This window comes from Platalea leucorodia (assembly GCF_965183815.1).
Source record: "Platalea leucorodia genome assembly, chromosome: 2".
Lineage (NCBI taxonomy): Eukaryota > Metazoa > Chordata > Aves > Pelecaniformes > Threskiornithidae > Platalea > Platalea leucorodia.
Genome location: NC_138824.1, coordinates 101,788,099 through 101,807,334, shown reverse-complemented (window position 1 = coordinate 101,807,334; position 19,236 = coordinate 101,788,099). Strand labels below are relative to the sequence as shown.

Below are 19,236 nucleotides of genomic sequence, written 5' to 3'. Positions count from 1 at the left end.
CTCTGAAAAGAGAAAGAAAGAGTTGCTCTCCTAAAAATTCATGTCCAAAGGTAACCCACGAGCCCTTTGCCAAACAAGCAAATCAGCCCAGTATCTGCCGCTGGCTCCACTCAAGTATACGACTTACTTAGTGCTGGTGTCAGGGGATTAACTCTAAAAATCACAAATCTGCCCCATTTTCACATACTAAAGGTGAATCTTCTTTGTCAAGAACTCCAGGCTCAAACCTCCCCTTTCTTTCCAAACAAGACTGATTTGGGGAACCTTTGGAATGTCTTTGTGAGCACTCTTTCTCCGACCTCTGAAGAGGCACGAATGAGCCTCAGCAGTTGGAAGGTGACAAGGTGCCGTCCTTATCTGAGTTTTATTATAGGAGGGAGGACTGGTTTAATGCCCAAAGAACTATGTTTTCAGATCTCTAGAGTGTCCCTACCTCGGCAGACTAGAGTGAGAAATATCTGTCATCCACAGAAAGTCACAAAATGCGTGAGGTAACGCTGACTGGAGGCAGAGAGCTTCAGCGAAGTATTACTTACTCCAGACTTGTCATTTCTGCATATTTCCCGTTTAGAAACCAAAGCTAAGGGGTATTTTTGCTTTGTGGCTTGGAGTTTAGCACATGTGGATACCAGGAATTTAATCACATCTAGAGACATTCTTTCTTTTTCTAAGGCAGAATTTTTAAAGTTTGTCTGACACGCACACTTCCCCACTCAAATAATTTCAGCTTCAGTGTAAAATCCTGCTAATCAAGTTTTATTATTTTATAAATTGTGGTAGGAGGCGTAAGTCTTGAATAAAGAAACCCCAACTCCAGGTGTAGATGTTAGCAAGGCAGGTTTTCACACACGGCACGTGCTTCTTGCTCAGTCCACAGGGGGAGGTTCAGCAATCTGGACTCTCTTCTTCTGCACAAAGTCAGGGGTAGTTTAGGCTCCTTTGAAAACGATGCGGGTTACCTCATGTAATTAGGGCATGAAGGCAGTGCAGTGTAGGTGCCGTTGAGGTTGCTTTAGGCATGCAAACTTGGCTTGTGGTGGCAGCCTTACTAGAACAGCCTGGAATTTGGTATGGGAGGAAGAAGCCAAATGTTTCCCTGGTTAAATATTGAGCCTGTTTTGACCTCTTCGCCACGGTAGAATGGCTCCTACCAGCGACAGGCATAATAAATCAAAAGCGACCTTTAATACTCCGAACTTCACTGTAGCCCTAGCTGTTGTGACACAGAAAAAATTGATCTCAGCTGACTTGAACTGAAATTAGGGATTCCGTCAAATCAGCTCAATAACCCAGGGACCAAGAGAAAGACCTGCAAACAGCATTGCATCTCCCTTTATTTGCACACTCATCTTGAGATGGAATAGAAGGAGAGCTATTTGAATGTGCTTATTTTTGCCAAGTGATCATGAAGGGAACATAGAGGTCTTATACTGGGCACCTCATTTGGAGGTTGACGTGAATCTTACTGCAACCAGAGCATGCGCCTGGAAGTCAGCATGAGGTAGGTAGCTTGCTGCAAGTTCACATTCTCGTTGCAGCTGACTTCCTTGCATTGACAAATCTTAATGTTTAATTCTGAAATCCTGCTTAGGCAAACATATGCCTGAAATCAGTAGCAGATTTGTATCTGTAGTCATGCATGTAGCAGCTATCATTTCTGATTTGTATATTTATGGTATGTATTTTTCTTTCAGACTGTTTGTCTTACACGGCGCTAGAAGTTTTATCAAAAAGGTGTTATGGAAAACAGAGATGCAAAATCATCGTCACTAGCAGGGATTTTGGAAGTCCGTGCCTACCTGGAGTGACAAAATACCTTAACGTCAGCTATGCGTGTGGTAAGAGCAAATGCACGATCATTTTAAAGCTGTCATTCTGCTTGCAGAGCAAACCAATGCCAAATGGTGCACACGTATGGAGACAGACAGACAGACACACATGCACACAGAGGCTTCCTAAATCTCCCCTTTCTTTTAATATAGGAAGTTTGTGACATAGCCATACAAGAACAACCAAATATGTGAACAATCCCATGGGCAGAGCTGCACCTTATGTAAACTCAGGCATTAAGGTTTTTTTTCCTGTAAAAATGCAATTGACGATAAAATATAAAGTATGTGTTTTAATATTTTGAGAAATACTGTCAAAATAAGACTCTGTTCTACAGAATTCACCTGCAACAAAGCTAGGAAAAATAACCTGGCATTGCCTGCCATCAGTGCAGGTAAAGCAGTCCAGCATAATTGAAGCACTGTGTACAAGCCCAGTCCTGAAATTTGATTCACATGAGCACACCTACAGCCTTCAGCCTCGCAGAGGGATTTCCTTTCTCATGGGCAAAGTCTCACTAAAAGTAAAGGTCTGAGGTTATACATCCCTTGCGGGACCGAAGCCTACTTCAGCTCATTCCTCAGACAAGTGGGAACGGTTTTCCATATTCTTTACCATAGACTAATATAGTTACGTCAGGGGAAAGCAGAATTCCCTACAATTCTTTTTGTCAAAAGTAAAGGCCGTGGAACAGCAAAGTGTAGTATCAGTAAAGGTGAGAGACAAGTGGTTGCAGAACTTTAATGTAGTGACTTATTTTGGTATCGTACATTTTTAGGAATGGCTGCACGTTTCTTAAACCTCAAACAGATTTCCTCAGGCTCCGCTTTCTGCTGCTGGCTAGCTGTGGGGTGGAAGTGTGAGGGTCAGGGGCGACTGTCTCTCACACGCCTCTGCTTCAACCAGAGAATGCGTAAAAGCTTTTTCACCAAGTTACCACTCTGCTTACTGTGCACCGCTTGGAAAGCTGCCAGCCCTGCTCCTTTCTGACTCTTTCTGGTCTGTAGAATCACAGAAATCACAGCAGTAGCTCCACGGGGACATATCGTAGAGTCTGTTCGCTGCATCTCTAGCGAGTAGTGGTCAAAGGACACAGGTTATCTGAGACCTGCTTTTGGGAAAAGCGGTGTAGGATTGATCACCGTGTACCTGGAGATCAGAGGAAAATGAGCCCCGGCTGTGTCCTTGCTGGCATGTGAGATTTTCTTTTTCAGTCTCCCCATGAGTTAGTTGTCAGGTGAGAGGCGTTGCAGTAATTCAGCTTCATATTTTTGAAGAGAGCTGGAGATCTGCCTTTGCACTAATACATTATATTATTGTGCAGTTGCCTTCATGCTGTAGTAACTTTATGAATGAATTAATGGAATTCTTTTTAATTAGAGTAAGGATAACTATAACAGATCGTTCTTTCTTGCACATCCGTGTACTAGAAAACCGGCGTCTGTTTGTTTGCAGTGAGGTTATGCATTCTGTTATTTAGTGAAGTGGTTTTGCAAAAACACGTGGGTAGTAAATAGTGTTCTTGTGTGTTGCTGGCCCATTTTGAAGACTTTCGCTTCTGCCAAATCCTACTGAGCTGTTCAATCTGAAGCATTAGCCAATGATTTGCAGGTCTGATTATTTTACAGATCATCTAGTGAACATGGGAAGAGTTTTGGCATATTCCAGAATGACATTTTACTTTCTTTCCCCTCACTAGAAGATCCCTGCTAACCTGATGCTTCCCCAGATAACGTAAATAGGCCTCCCCATGAAGTGACAGGAGCACAACAGAGCAGACCACATTGTCTGAGGCGAGTGCCACACTTGAAAGGATTTCCATCATGGTCAGGAATGGGAAAAAAATCATACTCCCCACCTCAGTGGTCAGCAACTGTTTAGGGCTAGTGTGTCTGGCTGCATTTTTATTTTTGCAGTTAATTCCTGCTAGTAAAAACTTAGCAGGAGCCAGGAGGGGCTGGTTTCTTGCGGTCTCAGTGCCCCCAATGACCTCCTCAGCATCATCTCGTGTCTGCACAAGGTGACATCTCCTGGCTCTTGCTGAGGCTGGACTTTGGGAGCCTCTCTCAGGAAACACAGCTCCCGATGCCCTGCGCTGTATCTGCACTCACTGGGTGCCATTCAAAATCCGTCTGTGGGCTGCCTTTGGCAGCTTGCGGTAGGTGACTGACTCCAACCCTCCTTGACAAAGCAGGGCTGGCACAAGTTGTAGTATAGATGTGATTATCCTGATAAAAATTCCTCGTGCTAGTACCAGTTACTCTGTTCAGCGACCTGGTGCAGCCTATCCTAGTTCAAGTCCTCATGTCTGAAATGAAGCCGTAATGAAAATTAACAATGCAAGCAGTCAGAATCTTTTTTGGTCTATGCCATTTTGAATTAAGCATCCCCCTACACCAAGTATTTGAATGGCATATTAAATAGCTGTTCAAATACGATGGGAAGACATAGGGAAAGGATTGAGTCCTGTAGCAAGCAAAGCCCTGGGAAGTTCCCCCTGGGAGGGGAGCAGGACAAACATCAGCACAGTTGAAGGAGCCCCTGCCTGTGTACCAGGCCATGCAACAGGACCTTCAGGACACGCAAAGGCGCTGGGTATGATGCGTCCTTCCAGGATGTTGTTCATAACACGTACACATTGTTCATAACAGCCGGGCCTGCAAATTCAAAGTGCAGCCTGAAAACAAACCCGCCTGCTCGCTGTCTGCTTCATGCACCAACAAAAACACTCTGCCACTGGAAAACAGTTCAGAATTACGATGAGGTACAAGCCAAAATAGAAATGAGCTCATTCTCCCCTATCTCTGTTGGCCTTCTATTGCAAACAGGAGCTAAGAGTCCCAAAAAAATGCCTTCATCAGAAAAGGAAACAGCTATGACTTTGAGCCCACACACAAAGAAAAGTTCTGCTCAGAAAGAAGTGCTATTTTTAGTTGTTTTTCAAATGAAAACTATGCTAAGCCCCAAACCTCAGTCTTCTCTGTTCCATTTAACTTTCCTTAACATTATTTATTGGCAAATGTTTCTATGTGGGATAGAGATGAGCTTCATACTTGAAATTTCTCCCCCCCCTTCACATCAGTCTGAAAATCAATCAATCTGCCTTCACATAGTACAGGGAGCAGGTGCCAAGAGCTGGGTATCTGAAGGGCCCATTCATCTAACGCAGAATATGTGAACTCTCGATGTCTGCATGATGCACCTGCTTTTAGCTCTTTGAATTATTTTAAGAAGAGTGCAAAAACTTATCAAGGGAAAAAACTAATGGAATGTGAAGGGGACAGCCCACTCCCACCCAGCGCATCTCTTCCCATCCTGAGCACCTTCCTACTTGGCGACCGTTTGTCGCAGAGGCTGTGCAGAGGATGTCACACAAGACTTCACACATTTCTCTGAGAATTACAGTGAATTACCTTTGTCGAAAAACAGTATTTAGACACAGTTTAGCACCTGACTGTAGCACAGCTGTTGGCCAGTTTTGTCTCCTATCCACTGGTTGGCACACCCCTTGTGGGGTAGGAAAAAATGGGGGCAGAAGACAAGGGGGCAGGTCCCCCCGCTGTATGCAGCTGCACTGATGTTCCTGGAGCTCCACGCGGGCACAGGGCCCGGTGTGTGAATCCAGTCACAGGTCCAGCGCTGCCCTTAGTAGCCTCTAGCAAGAGATGACAGCATTCATTATCTGTCCCCTTTGGTGTTTCACTGATCTTTAGGTGAAAATTACTGGCTCTCTACCTGTGCATCCCATCCCTCAGGCTTGCTCTGCCTGCCGCACTTGCCCTTTCCTCCCTTCCCTGCCCACCCCACCTTCGTTTCAGTCTTCTTCCCAGTTACTTTATTCCCTTTCCCACCTCCTTTTCCTCCCCACCAGTGCTAACCCTGTGAGCAGTGTGCTCTTTGCCACTGTCCCATAGTCCAGGACTATGTTATCCCTGTGTAAAATTAATGACTTCTAAGAACCGTGAAATGTGAACTCCTGCATATCTCCTTCCCTCCTAAACCTCTGCCTTCTGTACTGCCTTCATCTCCATTTCTCCACCAAAGTTTTCAGCCTATGGCTGGCAGAAACTGCACAAACTTTTTGAGTTATTCCTTCCCAGTTCTTGGAGAAAGTAATTTTAATTTCTTGACAGGTAAATGCTTTTTCTATGTAAGCAAAGTAAGATGAGCCGAATGCAAATGCCACTGGGGAATTTTCTCCAGGCCGGCATTCACACTCTGGGGATAAAGCTGATCATTCACAAACATCTCCTACTTCTTCTGCAGTAAAGATTTTTTGGAAGTTTGTTTCCCAACTTACCATAAATCCCACAGCATCCCGGTGCCATGCCTCCTGGTGTGCCGGGTCTGTGGGTGGTGGTGGAGGGAGGAGGACATGTCACTGAGCACAGCCCTTTTCCTGGGGCTCCAGCAGAGGATTACTAGGTTAGTAAAAGTCAAGGCAACGCAACGGCAGCCGCCCCGGCCGGGGCTGCTACGGTGCAGATAGATAAGCAACACAGCTCTGCCTGGGGCTGCACCGCGCACCACCTCTGCCAACGCTCCTGTCCTCCAGGTGTGAGGGAGCACCTCTGGGCCACCGAGGAAGCTCAGGCTGGCTGCAGCACAGGGCCAGGCTTGCACACCGGCGGGGCTGGCACTTGCCCGTGCTGGCTCTGGATGCAGCCACCCACTCCGATCTCTGAGTGGTGGGGCCACCTGCTCCGATCCCTTCAGTACCACCCTCAGAAACCCGAGTAACAAACCCGGGGTTAGGAGTGGGATTGGTAATTAACGGGGGATCTGGTTCCTAAAACTAACAGTACACAATTTGTCTTCTGTCTTTTCAGTTCCTAAATTTATCCTCACGGCTGTCAACCCCCTGGTCACCGATAGCAAGTCTTCCGTCAAGCAGAACGATGGTACGTACCATTAAAAAATATGGTTTGCCGCTCTCCTTTGTCTTCGACTGAAATAGGACATTTTCCCTCTGCAGAGCTTGGTCTGAGGGAGGTGGGACAGGGTAATGGAAACCCTGCTAAAATAGCTGCTCTTGCCCCGGGAGGGCAGCGTGCCGGGCTGGGAGCAGGACGGGACCCAGGCGAGCACGGTCCTGCTGCCACAGAACCGCTGCGAAACAAGTGACCCGTCCAGACCCACCCATAACCAGGGCGCTGTCTTCTAACTTCGACTGAACCGTGCGAAGAGTAAAAGTGAAACTGCAGTTGTTTCAGGGTGAAGAGTCTTTTAAGAGTTATGCCAACACCTGCTCTTCTTAAAGGCAGATCAAATGAAGGATGTGGCTAATGCATATTCGCTCTCATCACTGACGGGAGTGTACTGCAGCGATTGGGCTGACAAGTCCATTTGAGAGCTGTGAAGCTTAATGGAAATAAATTATTTCAGAAAGCTTAATGGGAATAGGCAAGGGGTTTCACTTGGTAATAGATTCTTCTAAATAATTTTGCCATTTTGTAGATACTCAATATTTTTAATACTTTGTTATTTATATTTTATGTCAATATTTTTTTTGTTTATCAAACACTGGTCTAATGTTCTGCAAGTTTCCTACGGCACAGCGCTGGCCTGCCTGTGTTTTAGGCAGACTTGTTAGTTGAAAAGTTATTGGGTGAATATCAGCTTAGAAGCTTCATCATCTGTGATATGATTGAATTTGCTTTCCTTCCTCGTGTCACAGGTGTCAACCTTGATCCAAAGGAATCAAGACTTCCAAAGAAAGACGGAACTCTCGTTAGCAACTCCTTGGCTACATTTGCATACATTAGAGGTAGGAAAATGAGGCTGAGATTGTTTGGTTCATTAGATTATGGCATTTTGGGAAAAGGGAGGATCACCTCAGAAGGTCACAACTGGTAATCCCATATTTATAGCAATGGTATTATTACAATATAATCAGTCTTGTGGATGGGACAATCGCAGCATGATTGATATTTATAGAATATTTTCCATCTTGAAGGATCCAAACTCTTTTAGAGACTGCAGCCAAGTTTCTTTTAATGAATATTTTCAATGGGGACTGTTGGTTGTTCGTTATTTTTGAAAACCTGGTCCTGATCTGGGAGCAGCACTGGAGACATCCATTTTTGGAAATGTTGGTTTGCATACATACAAGGATCATCAAGGGGCATTTTAAAAAAACAAACGCCAAACCCAGCCGTCTCTGGTATGGGGCATGGCAGGTTTTGTGACTCAGCAACACTGAGGCAAATTTTGTTTAGGCAAATAAATTCATGATCATCAGAACTCTAAGACCACAGGAGAAGTCACAAATTTTGGAAGTGAGCAAAGGCTGACGTTGAGAAGCGATTCTGGAGCTAAGATTGCTGCTCTTCTAGAAAACGCCGAGAACCACACAGCTGTTGAGCATCATCCCACAGCCTTTGCCCAGGGCTTCCCCTGCCAGCACGAAGGGCGGCCGCAGCCTGCCGGCACAGTGAGACGGGCTCTCCCTGCCGGTGGCACCTGGCCGCCCCCCCAGCAGCTCTCCCCAAATCCCCAGACCCCACTGCCCTTGAGACCTCCCAGCAACACCCCAAGCAGCCAGGGCTGGATTTTACAACCCATCGAGAAAGGCCATTTCCACATCTGTCTCGCTTGTTGCTGTACTGGGAAGCGATCTCAGACTGTGTCAAGGAAGACAAATGCTCCCTACCCAGCCGGGCCTGGAGATGCTGCCGTGGCTCCGGGGAGCCCAGAGTTGCTCTTCCCATGCCCCCTCTTCATGAGGGTAAGGCCCGTTTTGGCAGGATGGCTGGAAAAAAAAAAAGGGTATGCTTCTGGTAGCTGGTTGAGAATGCTAGTAAGCTGCTAATAAAAAGATGGAATAATGCTGTTATTTTAAAATGTTATTAAGAGGCTGGGATTTTTGCACAGTAGTTTGAAGAGGCAGAGACAGCAGCGCTCAGACTGCAAGTGCAGGGTGGTTTCGGTGCATGACCGAAAAAGCCTCCCCACACCCCCCGTCCCCCCAACCACCCCCCACCGTTATGGCTACGTAATGCGGGGCGCTTCGGAAATGGCAGCTGGCTTTTTTTTGTAGCTGAGCTTTGGCAGAATTTGTAAAGTGTTTAAGCACTGGCTTTCTGATTTCAGATCACCATGAAAGAGCCGCTCTCCTGTTTATGTCCAGCGTTTGCGTGGGATTAACCTTTACGCTGTGTGCTTTGGTGATCCGCATGCCATGCTCGAATGACTGCCAGAAATTGCACAGAAAGAAGGATCACTTAGTGCCAGAAAGTGACAGAGCATACGAGAACAGTGAAAATGAGGAAGAGGAGGAGGAGGAGGAAGATTCCTCTGATTCGGATGTCCAGGATGAGATAGCGGGACTTTACAGACCTTCTTACTCAGGTTATAATTCAACAGAGGCGGCAGAACTGGCCGAAAGGATAGAGCGCAGGGAGCAGATCATACAAGAAATTTGGATGAACAGTGGTTTGGATATCACACCTCCTAGAAATATGAATACGTTTTATATTAACGAACAATAAATGGCTTATTTTGGATGATGCCCTAGCCCTTTTTTTTTAAAAAAGAAATGTACCTTCTGTGAAGGAACATTTGTATCAGTGCATATAATTATTTGTAAAGTAAGGAGAAATATATGCAATAAAAGGAGAGTTTCAAACCCTTGATTGTCTATAAATCATTCTATGAAAAACACATTTACAAGCTTTCATAGTTTTATGTTATGTTATGTTTACTTTTCACTGTAATTTGGGATCAATTGCCTTATGCAGGTTAAGGAAAAAGATTTAAGCAGCATAACATGGAGAAACAGCTGCGTTAGGACATGGTGCTTGTAACCAGTTAATGTGTTGCAGCTCATAAATTACATGAGAACGTGCTCTATTGCTGAGAAATATGAGTATTATTAATAGAGGGAGCAGGAAAAAGCAAAATTAAACACAGGTTCTTGAAGCTTTTCTGCTGTTCCATTAACCCAGCCTTTCCCTGATAAAGCCCATTCCTCCAGTAACAGTGATCCTGATTACAAGGGGGTTAAATTCTGCCCGCTTGAGACCAACTGATGCAATTACTTCAAAGAGAGACGTGAAAGAAAGGTCCCTCTCTGGGCTGGGAGGTCTGGAAACTTAAGCTGCAAAGAAGTGCCCGGTATTTCAGTGAAAACGTTCAGGGTTCAAGAATTAGTTTCCTTAACAGCAGGCCTCTTGATGGTAGCGTCACAGGCACACTTCGGTGTGCAGAGATGTCACAATACCTCTCGGAGTCTACGGCTCCTTTTTTAAAGCACATCATTGCCACCAGGCAAGGCTAGCCCTAGGAAGAAAAGCGCTGCTGAAGCAGGGACATAAGGGCAAAAATCAGTCTGCATTCAAGACCTTCGGTACCCTGTCGTTAAGGAAAAGGTCACCATTCAACCATCAGAAGATACCTGCCCGAGATGTAACTCTGCTGCTACTCATGCTGGCAAATTTGTGAAGCAGAAGCTTGAAAATGGCTGCTTTCATAAAAGACTCTTGACATTGACACGTACTAAGAACACTTACTTGCTTCCTAGGTGAAATGCTGTGGTAATTTTTCTGATATTAAAACACGGTCTAGAGCCAGCACTTGATTGAAGGTTAAATTCTCAAGATTTTTTTTATAAAAGTTCACAATCTTCACTTGAAAATTCTCCAGACTAGTCAGATTTGGTTTCAGTCGGACAGAAAAAATCAAATCAGAAATGTATCATCTAAGTTGGAAACACAACCTTCCTGTCTTTAAATAAAATGTCTCAAATATTTTAACTGCAGTCCATAGGGAATTTACTGAACAAAAGGAGGAAAAATGTCACTTCCTATTGGTAATACTTCATGAGTTCATTGTGCTTTCCCGCTCAGACGCTGTGCGTCTAGGTAGAGTGAAGTAGCATGAAACACTTGGAAAGAAAAAAGTTGACATGACTTGTCATTTCCTACTGATAGGAAGTCGAATTAAGCATGGGAAAACTTTAAAGGGAGGAAGGGACCTCGCTCGAATGACTAAGGCGCAATCCCTTGCTCAACTGGAAAAAATCTTAGCAGTGATTAGCGACCTATCAGCGGAAGGAAGAGAGGCTGAAGAGGCGGACGGAGAGCTTAGGTCACCCGCGGCACTGGGAAATGGCATGAAACGCTCGGCGCAGCCCAGTAGCCTGGCGGCACGCCCGCTGGGACGCGGCTCTCCCCCTTTCCAGTAGAAAGTCATCATCGCCTGTGCCACTGCACCATATCGATGAATAGGTTTTGGTCCGGAAAAACCCCGTGCCTTTGTCCCGAGGGTGGAAGGCGGCAGGTTTTTCCTTTTGCTGGCCTTGTGAGTAGGTGTGGGACGGCTCTGGTCAGGAGCTGGCTCCTTCCTCCTGACTCATGGGGGCAGGTGCCACCCATTTCCCGGCCAGAAAGAAAGGGGACTGATCTACATCCCAACAATTCCCCCTGCTGACAGACCATGCTAGTAAATAATGGATCCTCTTCTGCTTATTGACCCTCAGAAGAGGCCGTCATTTGATGGCAGAGAGCGGGCTGTGCACGGCGAGCAGGGCTGAGGGCCCTGCTCCAGCTGTCTCCCCAAAACGCCGAGCCCCACTGAAACTCCCTCCTGAAGAGCCTGGGGCCCACAGGACAGCTGATCTCCAGCTGATCTATTTTTGGAAGTTATCTGTCTGGCAGTTAATGTTTATACTCGCTAACATTTGTGTATTTTCTTTCTGCATTCTTTATCTGTAAGCCTCCATGGGGTTTTAGTCCTGAAGCTGACATCATAACAAAACCTGAGAGTTGGTCTTTTCCACCAGACTTTCACTTTGCTCAGGGTAACATTAGCATTTTCCTAGGGGTGGCCACAGACTCACGGAAGGGCTGAGGTTGGAAGGCACCTCTGGAGGGCAGCTGGCCCAACCCCCTGCTCAGGCAGGGCCACCCAGAGCTGGCTGCCCAGGACCGTGTCCAGATGGCTTGTGAATATCTCCGGGGTGGAGACTCCACAGCCTCTCTGGGCAACCCGTGGCTGTGCTCAGCCACCCTCACAGTGGAAAAAGTGTTTCCTGATGTTCAGAGGGACCCACCTGTGTTTCAGTCTGTGCCCATTGCCTCTGGTCCTGCCGCTGGGCACTGCTGCTCCTTTCCCTGTCGTTTTGTTCACTTCATCCATGCATATCTTCCATTTGATTGTCCTGCTTTGGGGTTCCCAGCTGAAAACAGGGGTGTTCATTCCTGGTGATGAAGCAACCAAAGTGGCAGCAGATTAGCAGAAACCAGTCTGTAAGTAAGTTCGAGGTTAGTCTCTTTCTTAGAGGAAAACTGCAAAATACTTCACTTTTTCCCAACTCCCAGGTCTCTGTTCTACTTTTCCAACCCTGGAAGAAAAAAATCCTTTGTATTAAAGTGAAGATTAGCAATTTATTTTTCTGTTACCTTTGCATATTTGACTGTAAATGACTTAACAGACCTGATTCCCTCCTGATTTTCCTCCCACCACAGGGTGGGCAGTAGGAAATCTCTGCGGGTGCCAGAGGAGAGCCTGCTTCCCAATATGGAGCATTTCACAGCCTCTGGGAACGTGTTTTGAGAAAAAAAATGTGCTTAATAACGCGTGCCTGTTTAAATGTATCCTCAAACATGATGGCAAAGCCATATCGTGAGCCCCAGCACCAAGAGTAACTCAGCAGGGCAGGGAAAGCAGCTTTTGCTCCAGAGCGGGAGGTCGAGCTTCACTCAGGAGCTTGACTGAATTGTTTATAGTCTGAGTTTGGGTTGCTATTTTATTCTTTTCATCTAAACTTTCCAAGTCTACTTTTGGAAAGCTCTCAATTAGTGGTTCATCTTGTTCCCAAATGTTTGCTGTTCACAGTGGTCTGAAAGCGTGAAAACAAGGAAAAACCTGAGAAACAGACACAATTATTTCAAGCTTTCTGAAACGACACCCTCTGCAGAAAAAGCATCCAGCGTAGAAACCTGAAAATGAATAGGGAATGTACTTACCTGACCCAAGCCCACACAAATCACAGTTTTATGGAAAAACACAGCGTATGCCAATTAAAAGAGGAGCAGCGTACAGTGAGCCAGGCTCGTTTCGGTGGCAGGTCTGCTTCACTGTAACACAAGCAATGGTAAGAAGCAATTGGATTTGGCTGGTTATTAGTGGGATGTGTAGACTGAAAAAATAAGAAGCAGAAACGCTGTAGCTAGTATCGACTTCATTTCCAGGCTAAGGGCAGAAATATCATTGAAGAGGCAGCAGCAACATTAAGGGGAGGGTGCTAGCAGCAGGATGAAGTTCCAGCAGTAAAACCCCTGCCACTGCCCAGAAAAGCAGCCTAAGAAGAAAATACTATGAAGGAGAGCTTGCAAGTTTTTGGCCATAACTATTACGTTTATGCTACGTGCATAAAATGATAGGCTTCAGCATGAACACCTAAACTTGCTGGATGGTGCTGTGCTGTGCTGGTGGGGCTGTTTTAACTCCTCGCTCCTGCCTTTAAAGTAACCCTGAGTTTTCCACCAGGAATCCCTCCCTGCGTGAGGTTGCAGGAAGCAGTAAATAAATCCTTCCGAAACTTGCACCTTTTATCAGCAGCCGCTCAGGTGTGGCGTGCCTAACGCTTGTGTGACACTGCGGCCAAAAATCCCCGGCGTCACCCCAGCGATTTGGCGGGCGGCGGCTGTGATCGGCGGGACGGCGCGCTGCTGCCCGGGGTGGCCGGGAAGGAAGGCGCGGGCAGGGCTGGGGGCGAGCTGGGGTGAAGGTGGGGCCTGGAGCAACCTGGGAAAGCAAAGCCTGGGAAAACAAAACCTGGGAAAACAAAACCGTACGCATGCAAGCAAGGAGCAAAGGACCAAAACCAGGTGTGGAAACCATCCAGTTGACTTCATCTACACGTTGGGAAGCGTGAGGGATAAATGACCACAAAGATCCTTTTTTGCAAGGTGCATGGCTGAGCGATGGAGAATTCAAGCATGAGCCAAGGCAGGTGATTTCACGTCGCCTGCGGTGGGTCTTCTTGGGCTCCCAAAGCCCATCAAGACCCTGTGAAGCAAACGCGGTCACTCCCCAGGGAGCTTTGGAGCCGGCCCTGCAAAGCACCACCGAGGCAGCAGCGCTGCTGCTCTCAGAGGAGATGCGGGTTCGGGCGCCAGAAAGCTCGGTTCCAGCTTGGGAGCACAAAAGCGCCATGGAGACCCTGCCAAGGAACGTGGCTCGGCCCCGCTGTGTTTGCGGCACACAGAGCCCTACGCCAGCACGCCGCACTGCCCGGGCCTGTGCCCAAAACACCCCATCTGCTGCACCTCACCCCACGGCTTCAGCAGTGCTGAGGGTGCTCCCCACTGTGCTGCCAAGTGTCACTTAGAGATGAAGAGAAAGCGGGGCTCCTGCCAGCCCCCGAGCACTGCCGCCCCAACAGAGCCCTGGGTGGCTGCCCCACCGTGATCACCCTTGGTCCAGGCGCTCTGAGATGCCCCTGGCAAACCAAGTCCTCCAGGAATCTCCTTCAGCATTAGGGGACCGATTTCATAGAATCATCATAGAAGCGTTAAGACTGGAAAAGATCCTTAAGATCCTCAAGTCCAACCGTTAACCTATCACTGCCAAGTCCACCACTAAACCATGTCCTCAAGCACCACCTCTACCCGGCTTTTAAATACCTCCAGGGCTGGAGACTCAACCACTTCCCTGGGCAGCCTGGTCCAGTGCCTGACTGCCCTTTCAGTGAAGATGTTTTTCCTAATATCCAACCTAAACCTGCCCTGGCGCAACTTGAGGCCATTTCTTCTCGTCCTATCACTTGTTACTTGGGAGAAGAGACCGACCCCCACCTCACTACAACCTCCTTTCAGGTAGTTGTAGAGAGCAGTAAGGTCTCCCCTCAGCCTCCTCTTCTCCAGACTAAACAACCCCAGCTCCCTCAGCCGGTCCTCATAAGACTTGTGCTCTAGGCCCTTCACCAGCTTCGTTGCCCTCCTCTGGACACGCTCCAGCACCTCGATGTCCTTTTGTAGTGGGGGGCCCAAAACTGAACACAGCACTCGAGGTGCGGCCTCACCAGTGCCGAGTACAGGGGCACTATCACCTCCCTGGTCCTGCTGGCCACACTATTCCTGATTTGTTTTCTCATGTTCTCATTTCTGGAAGAAAAAAAACAGCCCCAACATGTAGTTGGCCCAGTACTGTAGTAAAAAACTCCTTTTCCAGCACTGTAGAAAATGGCAGGACTTGTTGGCTTCTCGTGGAGAAAGAGATAAATCCCAGCCTGATGTTACAAACAGCTCTGGTGACAGCCTGGGCAGGCATCAGGCGCTGGGAACGTGCCTTCAAACGCACAGGGCACCTGAGAAATACGCATCCGGGGCACGAATGACTATCCATTAATCCCTGTTGCAGAGTAATTATGGCTGTAGAGGATCACCAGGGTGCCAGCCATGGGGTGAGTGCTGACCCAGCCCTATACAACTCCCCAGACTCTTTTTTAAGACTTGCATGTTTAAGACCAGGTATTTTTAAGACCTGAAGATGTGATGGTAACGCCCAGTCACTCTTCTCATGGGGTAGTGAGAGCTTGAAAGTGTCAGCCAGAGCTCACACCTTCTTCATGCAGTAGAGTCAACCATCCAGGAGATAAAAATCCGTAGGAAACCTTGGTAGGTCCAGTCACAAGGGAGCTGCCTGTTGTTTGTTTTTCTTTTGAAAAATCAGGACCCTGAGCAACATGATCGAGTTCTGAAGCCGGATCTATTTCAGAACCAGGCCCCACTCCAAGTGCGTGGTAGGACCAGCAGCCCTCAAGAAGTCCTCCCAGCCTAAATTGTTTTACGAGCCGTGACCAGCTCTAACCACGCCTGGAAGCCAGCCTTCAGAGCTGCAACAACCCCCGCTCTCCAGCCTTTTGGTTGCATTGCAACTCCACCACCCTGCCAATCTAGCTGCAGCAAAAATTTAAAACAGGGTTTCCATAAAAATCCCTCGTCAGGAAAGAGGTGAAATGTCCTTTTCTGAACGAGGCCGCAGGGCGTTGCTGAGGGAGGGAGAGCCAGGAAGAAACAGAGCTGCAAACTCACAACTGGCCGCTGCGCTGGGGACAATTATGGGCTGAATCCTTGAACTGCAGAGCTGCCGCCTGGGCGAGAGGCAAAGCAGAGGTGGTGCGAAACAACGCACCGCTTACCCAGCGGTGCCCCCAGACCCTCACACGGTACCATGAGTGGCAGCTGTATGCTGATCAGCAGGGCAAAAAAATCCTCACACAACAATTTTTAACTGCAACATTATAAGTACTTGGCTGTATTACTCAGCCTTTGCAGAGAGCTGCTCTCACAAACACAATCTTTGGAATAAAACAATAATTATCTTTTCTTTTTCCTTGAGGAAGTGCCAGATTTCCTATTTTTGCTATAAACTTCCCCATTCTCAACAGAACCCCGCTGTAGCTGCTGTACGGCCCGTACTCACCGGAGCACGGGACGGGGACACGCACAGCCCTCGACACAGGCGGGCAGGTGGGTTTGGGCGAGGCACAGTCGTCCCCCAGCACGCGTGGGCAGCCGGGGCTGGGTGGCAGGTAGGGGGCAGCCCCACAGGCGCCCCGGGCCACCGCCATCCGTCGCCCAGGGCCCCGAGATGGTGGGCGAGGACGGGAACAGCTGGAGGAAAGGCGCGAGCTCGTGCTCTTGGCGGCTCCCGACTCGCACACCGACAGCCAGGCAGGCGCACGCCAGTCGTTGCATCTTCCTCCACGACCGGCGGTGCCAGAGCGCACGGGCTCAGGAGGTCACCGGCAGCCGGGAAATCCTCCCATCTGCTGGCAAGGAGACCTCGCTGCCCGTGGTGATGGGTGTCCTCTGCTTTCTGACCCCATCAGGCCAGACCTTCGCAGGCTCCTGGCTCCCACGGTTGTCGGTGCTGAGCAGGAACAAGAGCTGCACCCCATCGGGACGTCAGCGCTGCCAAAAGCAGCGGCTCCAGCTCCCTGCGCCCACTGGGCCCCCACCTCTGGCACGGAGTCGGGGACCGGGTGCCCACCGGCCCCCCGGGGTCACCTCTGCAGCAAGGGCAGCCCACCACAGACACCCCCTCCTGACACTCCCCAAACCCACAACTGAGCACAAGGGTTTGTGGGGTGGTGGAGAGGGGAATGGTGAGGGAAAATAATCAGGAAATGTCACCGGAGTAATTTAAAACACTTTGTGGATATCAGGCTCACCCTGCCCTACGACCTTCCAGTACAACAGCCAAACTCCAGCTCCCCGGTGGTTTTTGCCCACGACCTTCATGAGGTAAAACGAAACAGGAAAATACGTTTGCGGAGTCAGGAGAACCCACCGGCAGGCGTGGGGCAGGCGTGGAGCGGCATCGGCATCCCGAGGCAGAGCAGGACCTGCGGAGCAGCACCCGCCCCGCACCCCGGGGAGCGCAGCCGACCTGCCGGGGGGAAGCAGCGCAGGAGCCACGTCCACACAGCACCAAGCGCCCGCGCCTTCCTGCCGCTCAGGCTCCTGTTCAAAGAAACCTCAATAGCACGTTAAGGACTATAATGGCATTAGCAACTCTCACAACACATAACGTAAATTTCCGTTAATCAGGATGGTGATAGGGCCACAAAATAAACATTTTAGCAACGTTCCACTGTGTGTGTCCTTTGATAGAGAATGGATTTTCCCTCTAGAAGGGCATGTCTGCTATCAAACTTCCAGAAACAAACAGTTTAGAAGAAAGATAAAACGCTTTCACAGATTTGCAAACCTACTTGTGGTGTTCCTATCTCATAATTCTCAAATTCTTTAGAGTAGATATATAAATATCTATAGGCTTTGCCTTGTTCCTGTAGTCTTTCATCTTTCTCCAGCAAGTTCATTCAATTTCAGCCTCAAGAAATGAATCCAGCGGATCTGCAGATGCTGTTGTGAGGACTTAGAAGAGCATTGATCCTAGGGACTGTTTGTTCAGCTAAAGAAGAAAACGGCCAGTTACAGCAGAGAACAGCAGTCAAAGGTTTCTAGAATAAAATGGAGTTTCTTCTCTGTTAATTACTTCCTATGCCTGATTTTCCCTCGCTTTTAGAGAGGAAATGACAGTATTATAAGCACCATAATCAAAGGTCCTGTTCAAACATCCCCTTGGAGTCCTCCATGTAATGGTAATTTAAAAGTCTCTTTTTCACTGGAACAAGTCTTGGAAATACAATAAAGCTTCTTGGGCTCCGTTGACATGTATGCCAGCTGCAGAGCAGGGAGGAAGGTGCTAGCAACACATTAGGGGTTTGTCACAGAAAACCAGTTACCTGCAGTCATGGATGTGCAGTGGGGTTTAACGAGAGAGATCCTGGAAGTATAGATACTTTACTGCTTATGTTATTTTTATTTTGTCTCCTCTGCTATTGAATACTTTCCTGGTATCAAGGACATTAAAACAAATGGCCAAAAGCCAACGATGACTTTGGTTATTTACAGGACTGGGAGCTCACATAACAAACTCCTCGGAATAATACTAATCTAAGATGAAAGCTCTATTTGTAAGAGGGATTCAGTTGGATATTTGCAAGCATTCATCATAACTGATCCAAAACATCTGGGAAGCTTCCTGCCAAGGCCACTAATCTCAGTGCAGCTATGACTAAACCGAAGTAACTAAAGTAACTAAAAAAAGCTGCTTTCCAACGACGAGGAGCAGGCAAACAAGTACCGGGGTGCATAAATGCCAATAAATAAGTGCTGCTAGGTAAGCTCAGGTTGCAACCCCTGATCCCGGAGCGGATCTCTAGCCCAGGTAGCTTATGGGCAAGTCCGTCTTTCGGGAATCTCTCTCCCAGGGCGGCAGGACAAAACCCAGACGGCACAGCTGGCTGTCCTCAGCCGGCTTCTTAAACAGAAAAGATGGGATTCTGGGGAGCGGGAAGCGCTGTCACAAGCAGCACAGGAAACAAAGAGATCCCTGGAGGAATTCAGTTTGGGAACCGCCAGGTTCTAACTCCCCCCTGGATACAAAATGTGCCAGGCTGCTACACAACTCGCTTTAGCAGCTACATTTTTTTCTGGCTGCCAAAAGGACATAAATATTTTAGAACATTGCTGGAAAAGAGGGAAACAAATGTGCAACAACCCTAAGTCATTAATCTATAAATAGTCATTTGATTTTTTGGAAGGATATATATAATTGCCCAAACGAAATAATTACTTCCCTGAACCTGTTTTGAAATTTGGGACCTCAGACAGCATTTGTATGCATCCCTGTGAAAGCCATTAAGGAGAGCATCGCAAGAGAGAGAGGAGAGGAGGGAGAGGTTTTAAATCTGTAGAAGCCCCCTTAAAAGCCACTGCAACACCTCTGGCAACCTGGGCCTCTTACAACGGGTACGACTGATCAGGAGCTGGAGCTTGGTGACTAACAGCTTTTATAATAAATAAATGCATTTTATGGTTTTATAATGAG

General features: G+C 47.8%; 1 protein-coding gene across 1 annotated transcript in view; it reads left to right on the top strand.

Moving 5' to 3' along the window:
• The window catches only part of EVA1C (eva-1 homolog C), a 41,106-nt gene extending 31,685 nt beyond the window's left edge, over positions 1-9,421 (top strand). The window contains exons 5-8 of the mRNA XM_082304916.1: positions 1,695-1,838; positions 6,660-6,731; positions 7,508-7,597; positions 8,923-9,421. Of these exons, the coding sequence (XP_082161042.1) occupies positions 1,695-1,838; positions 6,660-6,731; positions 7,508-7,597; positions 8,923-9,320 (704 nt within the window). The 3' untranslated portion in view covers positions 9,321-9,421. The remainder of the gene's footprint in view (positions 1-1,694; positions 1,839-6,659; positions 6,732-7,507; positions 7,598-8,922) is intronic.
• The last annotated feature ends 9,815 nt before the right edge of the window (positions 9,422-19,236 follow it).